We start from the raw sequence: 15,257 nt of genomic DNA, 5'->3' as shown, positions 1-15,257 counted from the left end.
AAATATTGATATTAATAAAATTGTGGATACGTTTGCTGAGAAAAACAATAGAAAATTTTATTTGAAACTGTTCATTTAATTCAATTTTTTATTGTGATACATAATGTACAACACATTATACTGTATACTTTTAGTTAATTAACCATCAAGAATTATGTTTACTTTCATTACAGTGTTTTTTTTATCATGTTATTATACACAGAATATGGTTTATGTTTATTTTGACCAAGTCCTAGTTATGAACAAGTAGCTATTAAAAAATAAAAGTCATAGTTATTTTTTCTTTCTCTCTTTTTCTTCCTCCTGCCTAACCACTATATCTTTACACAATATTTATTAATGTACGAGTACATAACTAATATAAACACACATACACATGCAAAAAATTACAAAAATAATATCTTTAATGTTTAAAAATTGTTTAGTACTGAAGTTCCCACTCCCTAAATTTTATCAAATTCTAATTCCACCTATACGAGTACTTACACCGTCTGGATGTGTGTGCGTGTTCCGTTTCCATAAACGTGCGTGAACCTGTATTTCAAGGGGTGCTTACAATACTTTTAGGCCCTATTTTAACAAAACGTATGTTTAATAAATTATAATGTACAAATAATTAAAAAAAATATAACTTTAATTTTATATTTAATATTGTCAGTGCCGCAGCCATCCTTCGTGACGCCCTTGGCGAATTTTATACTGGCACTTATCTAATACAAAAAAAAACCGTTTTAATTTAACTCAAATGCACCCCCTCTCTTTTCTGTGCCCTTGGTGACCACTAATATCGCCAACCTTTAGTTACAGCGCTGAATATTATGATATATTAGACCCAATAAATATATTTTCCTTGAATCTCGTGTATTTTTCTCAGGTAGCTTGAATTATTTATGATTTGTACTTTTGTAGTCAATCATAGCCGTTGTGTTGTTGTAATAAGTTTTTTTCACGAAAATTTAAAAAAATTTATTTTTATTTTTTCTATTACGAAACATCATTTATATTTTAAATAAATTACATTTGATTTGAGCAACAGAATTTAAAATACGGTTCCCTTCATTTTAGACTTAAATTGTAGTCCTCTCATTTACAACGTTTCAAAGAGATGCCCGGGCACGCCTATGTCAGATGTGTACAGGTGCGCGTGTGCCGTCCATTCCGATATGTATCATAAGTTTTATTATTTTTCGAAATTCGAATGCGCGCATGCTCTATGCATCACACAGAAGACTTTTCCTTTCGTCCGCGGCGCAACCAAACATAAGGTGAAGGCGTCTCGGTTTTGTGCGTTAAACAGCCCATAAAATTTACACTTTGTGTGTACAATTGTTAATTACGATCTCGTCGAGAATAATGATATCACGTACAAAAAATTAAAATATGTTTTTTTTTTTTTTTAATAATGTGCTATAAGATTTCATTCGTTTATGCTTGGTGCCTCTGAGTTCTATAAACACGTCTTCGCATAATTTAACATAAGACAAATTAATATTTAGAACAATTTTACAATGTTGTATGTTAGCCCGAAACTACTTCATCTTATATAACGTAGTTGTATTTGGATGTCTATCCCATTTTAGCCTACATTGTTAATAATAGTTACTACACGGTCTTGATTTATTTTAATTTCGTGTTTAAAAATTATTTCACCAAACTTTCGTTTTAATTTTTTTCTTTAATCATCGAGTTATTGCGATATTGACTTCGTAAGTACGTACCGAATCGATACTAGTTAGTTTTTGATTTATAATTCGCTTATTTAAATATGTATTATATAAATTATATCCATCTGGTTAATCATTTCATTTTTAAATGTAAAACAGTTATGTATCAGAACAAGAAGCATTAAACTGTAATTGTATAATAATTGTATTATAATGAATTTTTCTATTTCTTTATGAGATGAGGATAAAAAGTAAAATATTTGTTTTTAAACTATAACAAATTCATCAATTACTTGGGAAAATTAAATATAATAATTGTACGTCTCTTTATCCGATGTCGAATTAACTTGTATAGTATATTAAGTATAAATATATTATATTTAATAAAATAATTAATAGCTATCACTCTCAAATGGTCATTTAATACTCTTGATTGAAGACATTTATTCCAAAGGAGCGTGCAATTATAGTTTGAGAAGTTTTACTAATAAAATTATCATCATTATTGATTATACTAACGTATAATACTTAATTCATGTTTCTGAAAGGAAGGAATAGAGGAAATAATAAAATATAATAGTCTGATAACTTATAAGTAGAATTATTTGTCTCAATTTATTCCAAATTCTAAACAACGAAAAATCTGTAAAAATACAAATCTTATTTCTCATAGACGTTGAAAAATATCTCATATAAACGAATAGGTACACCTATATAATTCTTATAATAATAGTTATTATAACGACACTTCAATTCAATTAATTAAAAACAGAAGAATTATCCATTACATTAAATTAATTAATTTAAGTGACAATATAGCTGAACTCCTATAAAATCTTGCCTCATCATGTTATATTGACTTCGCATTGAATTCGTTCATGGTAACCAATAAGCTTTTATTTCTATTCAATGATTTTCGAATTTAACTCTTGCATTATTTCAGTGGTTAAATTTAATCCAATGATCTTATCAAAAATCAATCATTCACATTAGCAATTAAAGGCATATATTGTAAATTTGTAATTATTAAGCCAAATATTGGTTTAATAATGTACAGTTAAAAAAATGTTCTTTGTTCTTTTTAATGAAACGAATTACAACCGTTTCCCTTTATCGTGTTTGATTTGTTTTCTACAAGCTAGAACACTTGAGAGTACTCATGGGAACGCCTTCAGGCTCCGTTGATCCATAATTTCTAAAATGATATTATGTTTTACGATAAATATACCATGGTCTTATTCCAATGGTCAAGTATTTTTTTTGTCCGTATCAAATAATATTTCAACTATTATAATAACTCGATTCCGATGTATGTATAATATTTATAGACTTCCATGATGTTGCATATAGTTGCATAGTTGCATTACAATGTGTACACAATGGGTCAACTTTAAAAAGAAAAAAATCATACCTCGCACAACGCTAGATAGTAAAACGTTGTCATTGAACTGTATGTCAACACAGTAACGGCCAACGTAGGTGCAAAACAATAATAATAATAATAATAATAATAATAATAATAGATAATAAAACGAACACGCCAACTCTTAACGAGCGTAGAACGTATGTAATACGCCTAAATGTGGCTGTGCGTACGTAAGGTACGTGTATTATTGCGCATTACTACATGTGCGTTCTCTTCGTAGTGCACCTTCACGGGGCTACACACACCACATGGTAGGCGTTCGTTGTAATAATATCCGCGCACAGACCGTAATGAGATTTTCCGCGTGAAGATCAATACGGGGGAGGTATTGGCGTGCGACCGAAACAAAAGCGATCGATAAATCATTCGTTCGGTCGCCACGCGTTTTTCAACGGTAACGTTTTTTCGAATTACAATAATATTAATGTTGACCGTCAACATATTACATACGTACGTAAGCGTTTTAAATATGCGTACGATACATCCGACCGCGGGCTTAATCGTAGGTACCATTACCGCGTTACCGCGCGCGCGTCCCAATCACAACAGTGATGTCACAACAACGGCGATAAGTAACTGCAGCACGAAACGCGTACGAATCGCCATCGTAGAATCGGCAACGTGGGTTTATTTTCGCGTCCGGGGGAAGGAACGGGTGGCACACATATGTCGTTTGCATCCTATCGTTTTCTCGTTCGGTCCATCTCAAGGCAAACGTGTTCGCGCCGCGATATCGCCTCCTTTTCCCCTCCGGCCATCGCCGCCGCCGTCGAGCGCCCGACCCTACTGTAACACGTGGCGACCGCGACGGTTTTCGCCGCTCTCGACCAGGCGCAACGCGGTAGCGAAACGACAACACGCAGCCGCCCAGGGCGGCACAACGTTAGGGGCGGCGAATTTCCATTGGAAAAACGTTTGACACACGACCACGTTTGACGTTGCACTACGTGCGTCCGGCCGTTTGCCGATGATCCGATCGCCAATCCAAAACGCACACGACATACATTGTTTTTATGTTTTCGTCAAGAAGACTGCGGTCATCCGGAACGTATTGCTTTTTTTTTTCTTCTAATTAATAGCAAGGGTTTACGGACACCGTAGGTCATTATTTTACGTGCCCCCTCCCGCTAATCTCCGGAAATCAACTGTTGAACAAGGGCACCGTAAATTAGACTCGCCTTGGACGGGGCACCTAAAGGTCGCGACGGAACCCGGTAAACAAACGTACCCCCCCCGATGTCGCCGTCGTTCTCGTCATGGTACGCGGTCGTCGACGGATGTGCGCCGCGCGAACTTCAATGGGCCACGTCCCCGCGCCTACACGTCATAAGTGTGCCAAATGAAATGTGTTCGAATACCACGTTGCGGTGTTTCATTCGCGAATACCGGTATCGTTGTACGCAACCGGCGTTGGGCAAAAATAATAAATAAATTACCGACCGCCGTGCCCGGTTAAACGGGTATATTATAATAATGTAACACTCGTAAAATACGTGAAACGAACCCATTTAACAGTGTGCGTGTGTATTCTGGGTACAGTGTACGTTGCGTTGATTAACTGTGGCAAATGGAAAATAAACGTGCGTCGTCGGTGTTTAAAAAAAAAAAAAAAATGTTTAACAAATCTTACTAACTATTCGCGTCCAAATACGCTAAGCGGTAACCATAATAACAACACGCTTACGCGTACGTATGCGTTTCCTGTTGTCCATTTTTCGGCAGACGGAAAAAAAAAAACATCGTTTAACAATTATTTAGGTTAATTACAAGAACCTCGGCTTATTATTTGCGTTACGTTATGCCTACTGGATTTGTTCGAGAACGGGGCGTTCGAGTAATTCAAGTTATACCGTCGTCCGGCTGATTTTCAAGTTGTACTAATCATTTAATTTTTCTAATACGTTTGTTTTACAGATGATTTATGAAACCAGCAACGCTGTTGTATAGCACGGTTTAATTATGTTAAAGCATCATAAATTATTCTTTTTCGGTTTTAACGTTTCAATGCTTGTCTTTTCAACGCAAAACTATGTATAGGTACTCAGGTAAACATTTATCTTTTTAGATCGTCTTTAATTAATTATTCGTTACACACCCTCGTTAACATTGGGAAAAGATTTCTGTGTTGTTCCAGCGGTTGATTAAACGAAACTGGATTTCTTATTTTATTAATATGTCCCTTAAGTGATATTCTAGTTAGTAAAACGTTCTTATACTTCTCATAAGATTATTTTGATATTAAGCTCCTACTTACCACAAATAGCATATTTTTATTTTTCAATTTTTCTCTTATATGTACAAACAGAGCATGGAAACATCGAACTTAATAAAATATATTATACGAGTACAGACAATTACGTGTATGTACATAGTAAAAATAACGTTTGGTGTCAACGAACAAAATATAGCTTAAAAGAGTTTTTCTTTGGTATCGTTTTAATCAATAATTTTAAAATTCTTTTTTGATCTACTATTATAGCTTAAATGACTACCATGTTAATGCAATACAGAATATTCGTAAGTCAAATATTTGTACTTATAAATCGATACTCCGTAATTATCTTATTACACGCAATTACCAAAAAACGAGTTCAATAATTCTCATATTGGTTTTAAACTATACCAATTAAATCATAATAACATGTTGTGATTTTAATTTTTTATACGAATTATCTGTTTAGATTAATGCAGTAATTCGTAATCGCTGACATCGTAGTTGATTATTATTACATAAAATCTCTTCTCGATATTTGACAACAGTTGGGTAATTTGCTATAGATTAGTACTTTCATTGTATATATATATGCGTGTGTGTGTGTGTGTGTGTGTAAGTGTGTATGACTAAAATACAATAGTTTATTTTAATATAACCTTTCTGGTAGTATTCTCTTTTTCATGCTTTGAAACAAAATTTTTTTCCAAAACGGGATTTGAATAGTGACTAGTAATTTTGAACATATAATTTTTCAACTTTTGTCTCGATAGTTAATAGGTTTAGATAAATTGATGTCAGACTATTTTATTTTTCATCTATATTAAATTAAACCATAATATAAATAATATACAAAATTAAATTTAAAATACAAATTTTTTTCTAGAATATCACAAAAACATGATAATTTGTGTTATACAACTATTTTTATGGTGGCTTCACAGAATCAATATGACGATTTACAATAATGGATATTATTTTCAATAGAGTTTGAAACAAACACACTATAGTGTTTTTGACCTACCGGAAGAGAGTTTAAAAACTAGCTACTATACTCTGTAGTATATATGAAAGCATATAAATATGTAGTTTATATGAATATAATAATAATAATAAGCTACAAAAAATAATCAATGTTTAACTCTCAAGGTAAAACTAATTTTCTAATTGTAATTTTATTAGGATACTTTTTTCCATTATCTACATTGAAATAATAATTTATCAGATATCTAGTCAGAATCTATGTATAAGTGGTCAAAATTATTTTAATTCGATGACATCAATATCGAACTGTATTATATTTTCTTGAAAACACTTTTTATCCTAGCAATGAAAAACTTGCCCATGAAACAAAGTCTGATCTAAAGAATAATTTATATCGTGAGAATAAAAACCTTTTTGTCAAGCATCAGCTTTTATTTTATTTTTAATACACTCATAGTTGTTATTAATGAAAATTCTACAGGCAGTTATAATTATGAAGTGAGGTATATTTTTTTCTTAATCAACAATGATTTTAAGAGTTTTTATTTTGATAACTATAACTACTAAAATGTATATTTATAAATTATTACTTGGCAAACAAAAAGTACTTTTTGATACAGGAAACAAGTACATATAGAGTATAAACTAAAATTAATAAAGGTTGGTGAACTACCAAGTGCACAAAGATGATTAATATGTTATTATTTATTTCTATAAATAAAAACATTTGTAATGAAACCTCATGTGTACGCTTTTCACTTAACCAGGTCATACTATCCCCACATGCTGTGAGCCGGATTATATAGATTATTAAAAGAAACTATATATTACTACAATCCAATTTATTAGACTATGGGCGAAGACTGGTTAATATCATCGTAACGCAGGCGTAAGAAGATTTTCATACATGTTTCAATTTTTTTGAATTATAGATAAATAACTGAAAGATTAAAGATAAAAAAAAATATATTTCAATTAATTTTATTTAAATTATAATTTATTCTTTTTTAAATATATATATTTATGACATTCTTTTTTTTTTTTTAAAAAAAAAGAGATGGTTGGATACGATTAAGATTGATATGAGGGATGTTGGTGTGCGCGTTAAGGATGTAAAAATCTAGATGTGTGGAAGTTTAGGACAAGGATGCCTGACCCTAAATATTTGGAAGAAAAGCAAAGGAGAAGAAGAAAAAGTTATAAAATATTTTTTAACTTTATAATAATTTTTATAGTTTTATTTATTGAAGATATTTATTGTTATAATTAAATTAATTTTTCATAAGATATAATTTCATTGAAATAGCTAATTTTTTGTTAAATACCGTGAAATACTCAACTAATATTTTTAGGTACATTAAAAACCTTATTAACTTTCTTAAAAATATTTTAGATAGAGAAAATATGACTAAAACAACAAATAAAAATATTATAATATGTTAGAAAATCATTATTTTTCACACTTTTCATCCCTTCTAAAATATTAATTTACTATTATTTGAAAATGTATTTTTTTGGCTAATAAAAATACATTAACCAAATTATATAGGTACCAGTTATAGAACTAGTTACTTATTGATTTTCTTACTACTATTTGTCTTAGGTTCGTAATTTTATTGGAAATAAAAATTCAGTATTTCTTTAAATCTGAAGTTTAACTCAAAAAACTTTAAATAATTTTTTTTTTAATTTACTAGTATATTTTCATAAACGCAAAGATAACTACTGAGTAGTTTTTGTTAGTACTAATTATTTTTAGTTAGTAAGTAGTTTTTGAGCTATAATAGTATTACTAAAAACTATGTAAAAAAAAATAAAAATAAAAACACTAAGTAGTAATATTATATTTCCGTTTATAATTCTATTTAAGAAATGTGGAATTATTATATGTTATACAGTAGTCAGTCGATAATTCGAAAAACTCCATAAATCGAACTAAGCGCTTAGTCCCTTGAGAAAACCTCTATAATTAGAAGAAAATACATATATTCCAGTCCCCTTGATAATTCGAAATATCTGTTGGTGGGACTCATTCTACAATTCGAATTTTTTTTCCAGAACTTCTATAATTCGAATTTGCTTTAACGCGGCTATACGTATGTTCATATGTATAAAGTATATTCATATGTACATCTATTTGACGTACTCACAATGAAATTTATAACGACGGCAATTACATATTATCGTAGTTTATAAATTTTATTGTACCTTAACTACCTAATCTAGACTTTAATCAAAATTGTATAGGAAAAATCAGATTGTTTTTCCGAATAATGGTAGTTTTTTACTCTGATCAAACCTAAAAAATTTTAAATATTTCAATACTTGAGACATAAATCACCGAACTATATTCAGAATCATTTTACAAATTCAAATCCATAAATTAAATCATTAGCTATTTTGATAGCAATACATCAATACCCCATAAAATTGGTGTCTACATTTCTATTAGGGTAGAATTAGTAATTTAGTGTTTCCAGACTCGGTATTATATACGAACTGATATCATCAATAAGAAACTAATTCAAATATTAATTATACATACTATATTTTTATCAATTAATCTTACCTTTGAAATATTGACTTGATTAATTAATTGCAACTGTGTTGTTTATTGTTAAATAGTTTTTAAAATATTATATTAATAACAATGCATTTAATTTCTGTTTAATAGTTTATTAATTAAGTGCCAATTTTTTTCTCGGCCAACTCTTGAGAGAAACTTAAGTATCAAGTGTAGTTTGATTCTTGCGCAGAAACTGAAATTGTGTAATAATCTAAGATTAATAGAGATAAAAAAAAATCTTCGGTAATTATACACAGTATCGCAGTTAGAATTCGATGTAATAATGATAATTATTTTATTATTCGTCTTTGCCTTAACGGGAAATTTAATAAGTATATTATACTTTATGAGTCTCCTATTGCGGTTAATGGTCACATATTACCTCGGGTTAAGTAAGTTCACTCGACAGTATGTCGATATTTTTATCCCTGCGCAAAGAATTTATGTATCAGTTTCGAATGAAAGTTTGTACCACATGAAGAATTTCCCGTAACGGAAGACAAATTAAATTAGATATACTATACACTGAATTACATTAAGTACGTTCAGATGGGTATACATACGTATACATATACACAAACTATAGAATTAAAATCAACTTTGTCATACATAACCGTGTTGATAGTACCTACCGCATGTAAAACGCCTATTATATAGTTTATCCAGCAGTTAGATATTGGTGTCAAAATGTGTGGATTTTTAACGTTCATAATTCAATTTACTAGCGTATACAGTGTATTTTTTAATGAATTTCAAGGTAATTTTACTTTTCGGAACATTATTTGGTAAGTATAATTCTGTTACCATACAAATAGACTCCGATCGGTTGTATTCAGCTCCACCAAGAATTAGTTTCGCTTAATCAAGTGGTTCCATTCGTGGAACGTGTAAAACGATCCGTTAATCAGATTTTTGAATTTATCAATGTTCTTATTTTTACACAATCTTTGATAATTTTCAATTTCCGAATAATATACTACCAATTGTGGAGGTCGGTACGAGTATATTTTATTCTAGTGGTCTGGAATAGAAAATAATGTAACAAGTTTTAGGTAGCCGAGGAAAATTGGTCAATCCAATTTTCAGAAACCGTAACATCATATAAATATAGGTTAAACTGATGAACTTGAAGTAATTTGTACCACACAAGAACAAGTTTGGTAACTTTCTTAGTCTGTCCGTTTGCCATGTGATTATGTAAATTAAAATATACATTTAAAGACGCAAATCATTTGGTACAATTCTTTTCTTTGCATTTTGCTAAATCTAACACCAAAAAAATTTGTAAATCACTAATTTTTAATTTAATTTATAATTTCATCATTATTTTTAATAAGAAATTAAACTGAAATGCGGTTACTTCCAATTGCTACACATATATAATCAGAACTTATTATTTAAAAAAATAAATAAAAGTATAATACGTGTTGATAAAAACTAAAATCCTATAATTTTATACTGTGTTAACTATTTTGTAGTTTAACTAAAATCAATATTACTCCTAAGGCTATAATATTATTTATATTATATAAATTATAATTATAACCTATCATTAATTATAAATGTAATAAATATGTACCTCCTTTTTTTTTTTATTGGGACTGACGACGGCCCTGGAACTGTTTTTCACATTGCTTCGGAGTACCTCCTATATATACCTCCTATAAATAAGTACCTCCTAGTTATTAAACAAGGATATGCATTGAAAAAATACAATTCATAAGTTTAATTTTGATAATTATTATATTTGATAGCTAACTTATTACTTGGTTCTATAATTTAAAAGGAAATTAACTAAGTTTAAACCATATTAAAACGTACTGAGACATATATTATTTGTTACTAATATTCGATTTAATTATGGAAAAATAATAGATAGTCTTTATAATTATAAAACATTGAGCATATAGTTTAGTATGCTGAATCATCATGGTCAAAAGTCAAATGCACCTCACACTAAATAATAAGCTTACCTAATAATCTAAGAATTGTACTCGTATTATCTAAAAAATTATCTGTATTTTATGTATTAATTAAATGCTGTTTTTAATGTGTCTACCAAAAAATTCTAAAGTAATGGTTTTGTGTTTTACAGGCCATGGAGACAGACGTAAGTCAAGATTTCGAAGACTATTGGAATGAGTATAAGATCATACAAGAAACAAGGCAACTCGATAGTTACCTCGACGAAGAATGTCCACCAGAACAAGACTTCGTTGCCGCTCATTTGTCAGAAGGAGCTGTAGAAGCCGATTGGTTGTCATCCGCTGGTCTATCATTCCTAACTGAAGCATTTGAAAATGGGTGCGAAGTTCCTGATTCGGAACTCGAACCGGCCATCAGGCACCTCTCCACCAGACAAGCCAATGCTGTCAGGTTGAGAGTGCATTCGCTCAATCATACGGTCCGCCAAAGAGGTAGACAACTAAAGGCCAGACACAAAAAACCTGATATCAGAGACGTTTTCCGTGACTTCGAAGTAAGTTTAAGTATTTTATATAAGCTATGAAGATATTGTGTGGCATTAATAACGTCATAAATATTTCAGATTAAGATGTTAAAATAGATTTTAACTGAAATGTATCGTTTTTATATACTTTATCAATATGGAAATATTTTGAAATATTTGAATAATTATTAGTAGAATATAATAGTAATGCGTTATAGCTAGAGTACTGATTTTAAAGAAAACTAAAGAAAAGCACTCAAAAAAGCAATAAAGCTGTATAAATTCCAAAATACCCAAAAAAGCATTAATATCTAAAAAATCTAACTTAAAAGCAAAAAAAAAAGTTTCCCAAAAAGCAAAATAAAATGTCGTGTATTTTATTTTAAATAGGTAGTATAAATCGATTTTGTTGCTGACATAGCTTCGTTTTAGAGCAATAGAAAAAAAAAAAATGCCTTCAAAATCCGTACTCTACTTATAACCATTTTATAACTCATCAGTTATTATAACACTAATAGTGACATTAATTAAATTTATTTATGAAAAATATATACATTATTATGAAGTATTAACTATTCTAAAGAACTAAGAATTAAAGGGATCCCTAAAATTTGAATTTATTTAACGTTTTTAAGATAACTTAATATAACTTGATGTTAATAACTTAATGTTATTGTACTAAACATCAATGATTTTTTTTTCAAAACTACATCACGTTATATTTATACCATACAAGATCCATAAATTATTGAATAGCATATCGACTAAATCGTTGACACTAACATTTTTTTAAAATAATTAAATTGCTCACTATAAATTATGAAATAATAAAATCTATGTACATAGTAAAGGCGATCTTAAGAACATTAATAATACAAAATTAAGAATCTTATATTAATATTTCATGCTTTATATTCATTGTACATAATCCTGAATTATTTATTCCAATAAGTTTACATTAATTTTTTTTACATTGAAATTAATCTAACAAAAAACTGACAATTAAATATGTTACAAATTTGGATAAGCTGAAAGTTGAATTATTTTTTAACAAGAATTATGTAAGTATTTATCCTGTTAAGATTCTGGACTATAAAAAAAAAACGTGTAACAAAATAAATCGGATTAGAATTGTAATTCTGAGGCAAGCCTTACAAATTAATAATGATTTATAGTTAGTTATATTCAAATAAATAATATTTCCTATTTTCCAATATATATATATATGCAATTACTATGCTTATACTTTACATAATTTATTCATATTTTTATTAGGGTTTGCCATCGTGATTACAAGACTTATCTTTATTATTCATTTAATGTAGTCAGTTATAATATATCACTCATAAGTCGGTCTATCAGGTCCACGTGTTTCAAAATTATTATTGATACAATTTATTAATGTTATTTTCAATATATATATATATATATATATATATCATATTCATTAAAAAAAAAAAAATTATCAAGTTTGCAATTATGTTTTCTAATATTTTTAAACGTATGTTATCGTCATAAATTCCGGGTCCACAATTAGTGATAGGAAAAGTGTTTTGATCAATTGCGTGGAAACTATGAACAGTAAAAAATATCAAGTTGCAGTTTTTATATTGCGTTGATCAAATTATTTCAGAACAATTTCTTAGTTTTTAATTATCGCAATTCGAACTATAATTCTAACATGTGCTGTCCATTGTTTCAGAGTTTAAGTTCTAGTTCCAGATCGAGGAGTGCAACACCGGATTCGGACTCGAATAGTCCACCCATGTCATGGTCTCAAACGGAAATAGCAGTATCACCACCATTACCAAAGTGAGTAGACAAATTTTTATTTTAGGTCACTGACCTCTCGTGAGAATTACAAGAAATTACATAATACTTCAAAAATGAGTAATAAATAAAATATAAGTGGTAGATTATAAATATGCAATAAAAAATATCATAAATATAATAATATTAAACGGAATTAATCACTAATATTTGTCATAAACGTATTGGTAGAAATATGAGAAATATGTCACATGAAATAAAAACATAAGAACATAAGTGTTTTAATACAAAATGGATTATAATTTACTGCGTATACTTCGTTTACTTCGTTTTATTAACAAATTATATTAATTATTCTAATACTTGTTCTTTTTCAAAGTGATATGTAAGCGTTTTTATTATTATTGTTATACATAATAAAGTAAAATAGATTAAAACGAATTAAATAATTATTTCAATTGATTATACTGACAAGATATATATATATATATATATAAAAAAAATTGTTTACTAATCCTTACCGAGTCACACAATCGAATATTATCATATTTACTTTAATCCCACAATTAATATGACATAACAAAACAAATACGCTGTTAAAATGTTCTCTTTGTAGTATATGTTAAACGTGTGCAATATACACTTGATTTAATTATTCTAGACTCAAATAAATTGAATTTACAATATCCTGTGTTTAAAACGTTCATTCGTGTTGTTTAGATGTATTAAATAATTTAAAAGTGGAAAAAAATTCAATTATTAAATGTCACATAAATTATCCAAAAAATATTAAATGACTATCAATGAATTATGATTTATAAAATATAAAGAATTAGTTTAAAAAAAAAAAACCTTTTTTATTTCTCTATTTTACCAATAGCGAAAAATCTTTATTAGTAATGTATAATCTATTAAGCAAAAATGTATGTAGTTTTGAGTAATTTTCAAAAAAATTTAATGAGAATTACTTTTGATTCATATATATATATATATATATAAAGAGAGATTTTTATCTTTGTTCCTAATTTGATTCTTTAATTTTAATATAAAATCTTAAAAATATTAATTACAAATCAAATATACGTTATTCTAACGATATTTCAAAAATCATAACTTGTGTTATTTATCTTATAATAATTAAAGTAAAGATGGCTAAATTTGTTAGACATTATCTTTTATTTATAAGATTTACATTTTATTTCTTAAGCTTAATCATATAATAATATATTACTACTAGTAAGTAGTAGGTAACTATAGTTTAAACATTTCATTGTAATAGGACAAGGATAATTTTTCTATTATAAAACTTTTTGGTGTTTTTCTGCCTTATTGTCTAAGGCTACTTTCTGTATTTCATATTATAAGAAAACAGAATTTTTTTTTAAAAATAGTTTTTACTAATTATATTAATTTAATTTAAAAAATAAATAATATTTGTTTAGGTTTTTGATTTAAAAATGTAATGCTACGAAAATATCTATTCGAGATTAAAAAAGTTGTGACACTATGGTTAATTTTACATTTTTATAACTTTCGATGGAAGAGGACGTATCATAGTTATAACTGGCACTATGAAATTTGTCTTAGACGACAAAGTCGTTAACACAGCCCTGGTTTTGGTTATATTATTCTACTGTTTAATGTAATTATTTGAATAGAAGAATAATAAATAAAATAGTTGAATCTAAAAATCGAAATAAATAGAAGTGTTGAGTTTTTAATGTAATTAGATTTTAGGGCTGGAAACTAAATTTTTTTTCTGAAAGATTTCATGTCGCCAAGCGATATGTTGCGTTACATTATTTTTCTTAAAAGTTTTGTTAAAACTTAAAAATGTTGTTGCTTTTATTTTAGCCATTATAATTTATTATTATTTACTGCCTAGTAGCTAGTATGAATTTTATAATTATGTCTTCATGCAAGGAAAAATATTGCATCATAAAAATGGACCGTAAACAATAGCAACTCAAAAAAACATATCGATATAAATATCATAAATTTATACTTAACAAACACATTGATTCAATGTTTTTCAGTGAAGCACGCTACATTTCTCGATACATCGATTAGAATCATTTTCATAATATGATCCTTTCAACTTATATAAATATTTGTATTGTACTCATATGAAACGAAACAAACCATACAGTATAGAATCGTTTTTCGAGTGCAATAGCTGTATATTG

At 28.4% G+C, this 15,257-nt stretch overlaps 1 protein-coding gene across 2 annotated transcripts in view; it reads left to right on the top strand.

Annotated features, from left to right (window-relative positions):
- Window positions 1-15,257, top strand: part of LOC112679792 (rho GTPase-activating protein conundrum) — a 53,257-nt gene that overhangs the window by 27,659 nt on the left and 10,341 nt on the right. For both annotated transcript variants that reach the window (XM_025549712.1, XM_025549711.1), the window contains exons 2-3: window positions 10,948-11,331; window positions 13,004-13,113. In XM_025549712.1, the coding sequence (XP_025405497.1) occupies window positions 10,951-11,331; window positions 13,004-13,113 (491 nt within the window). In that variant the 5' untranslated portion in view covers window positions 10,948-10,950. The remainder of the gene's footprint in view (window positions 1-10,947; window positions 11,332-13,003; window positions 13,114-15,257) is intronic.

Source organism: Sipha flava, unplaced genomic scaffold (genome assembly GCF_003268045.1).
Source record: "Sipha flava isolate LNK unplaced genomic scaffold, YSA_version1 168_pilon_pilon, whole genome shotgun sequence".
Lineage (NCBI taxonomy): Eukaryota > Metazoa > Arthropoda > Insecta > Hemiptera > Aphididae > Sipha > Sipha flava.
Note: the sequence above shows the minus strand (reverse complement) of the source record. Positions and strands in the feature narration are given on the sequence as shown.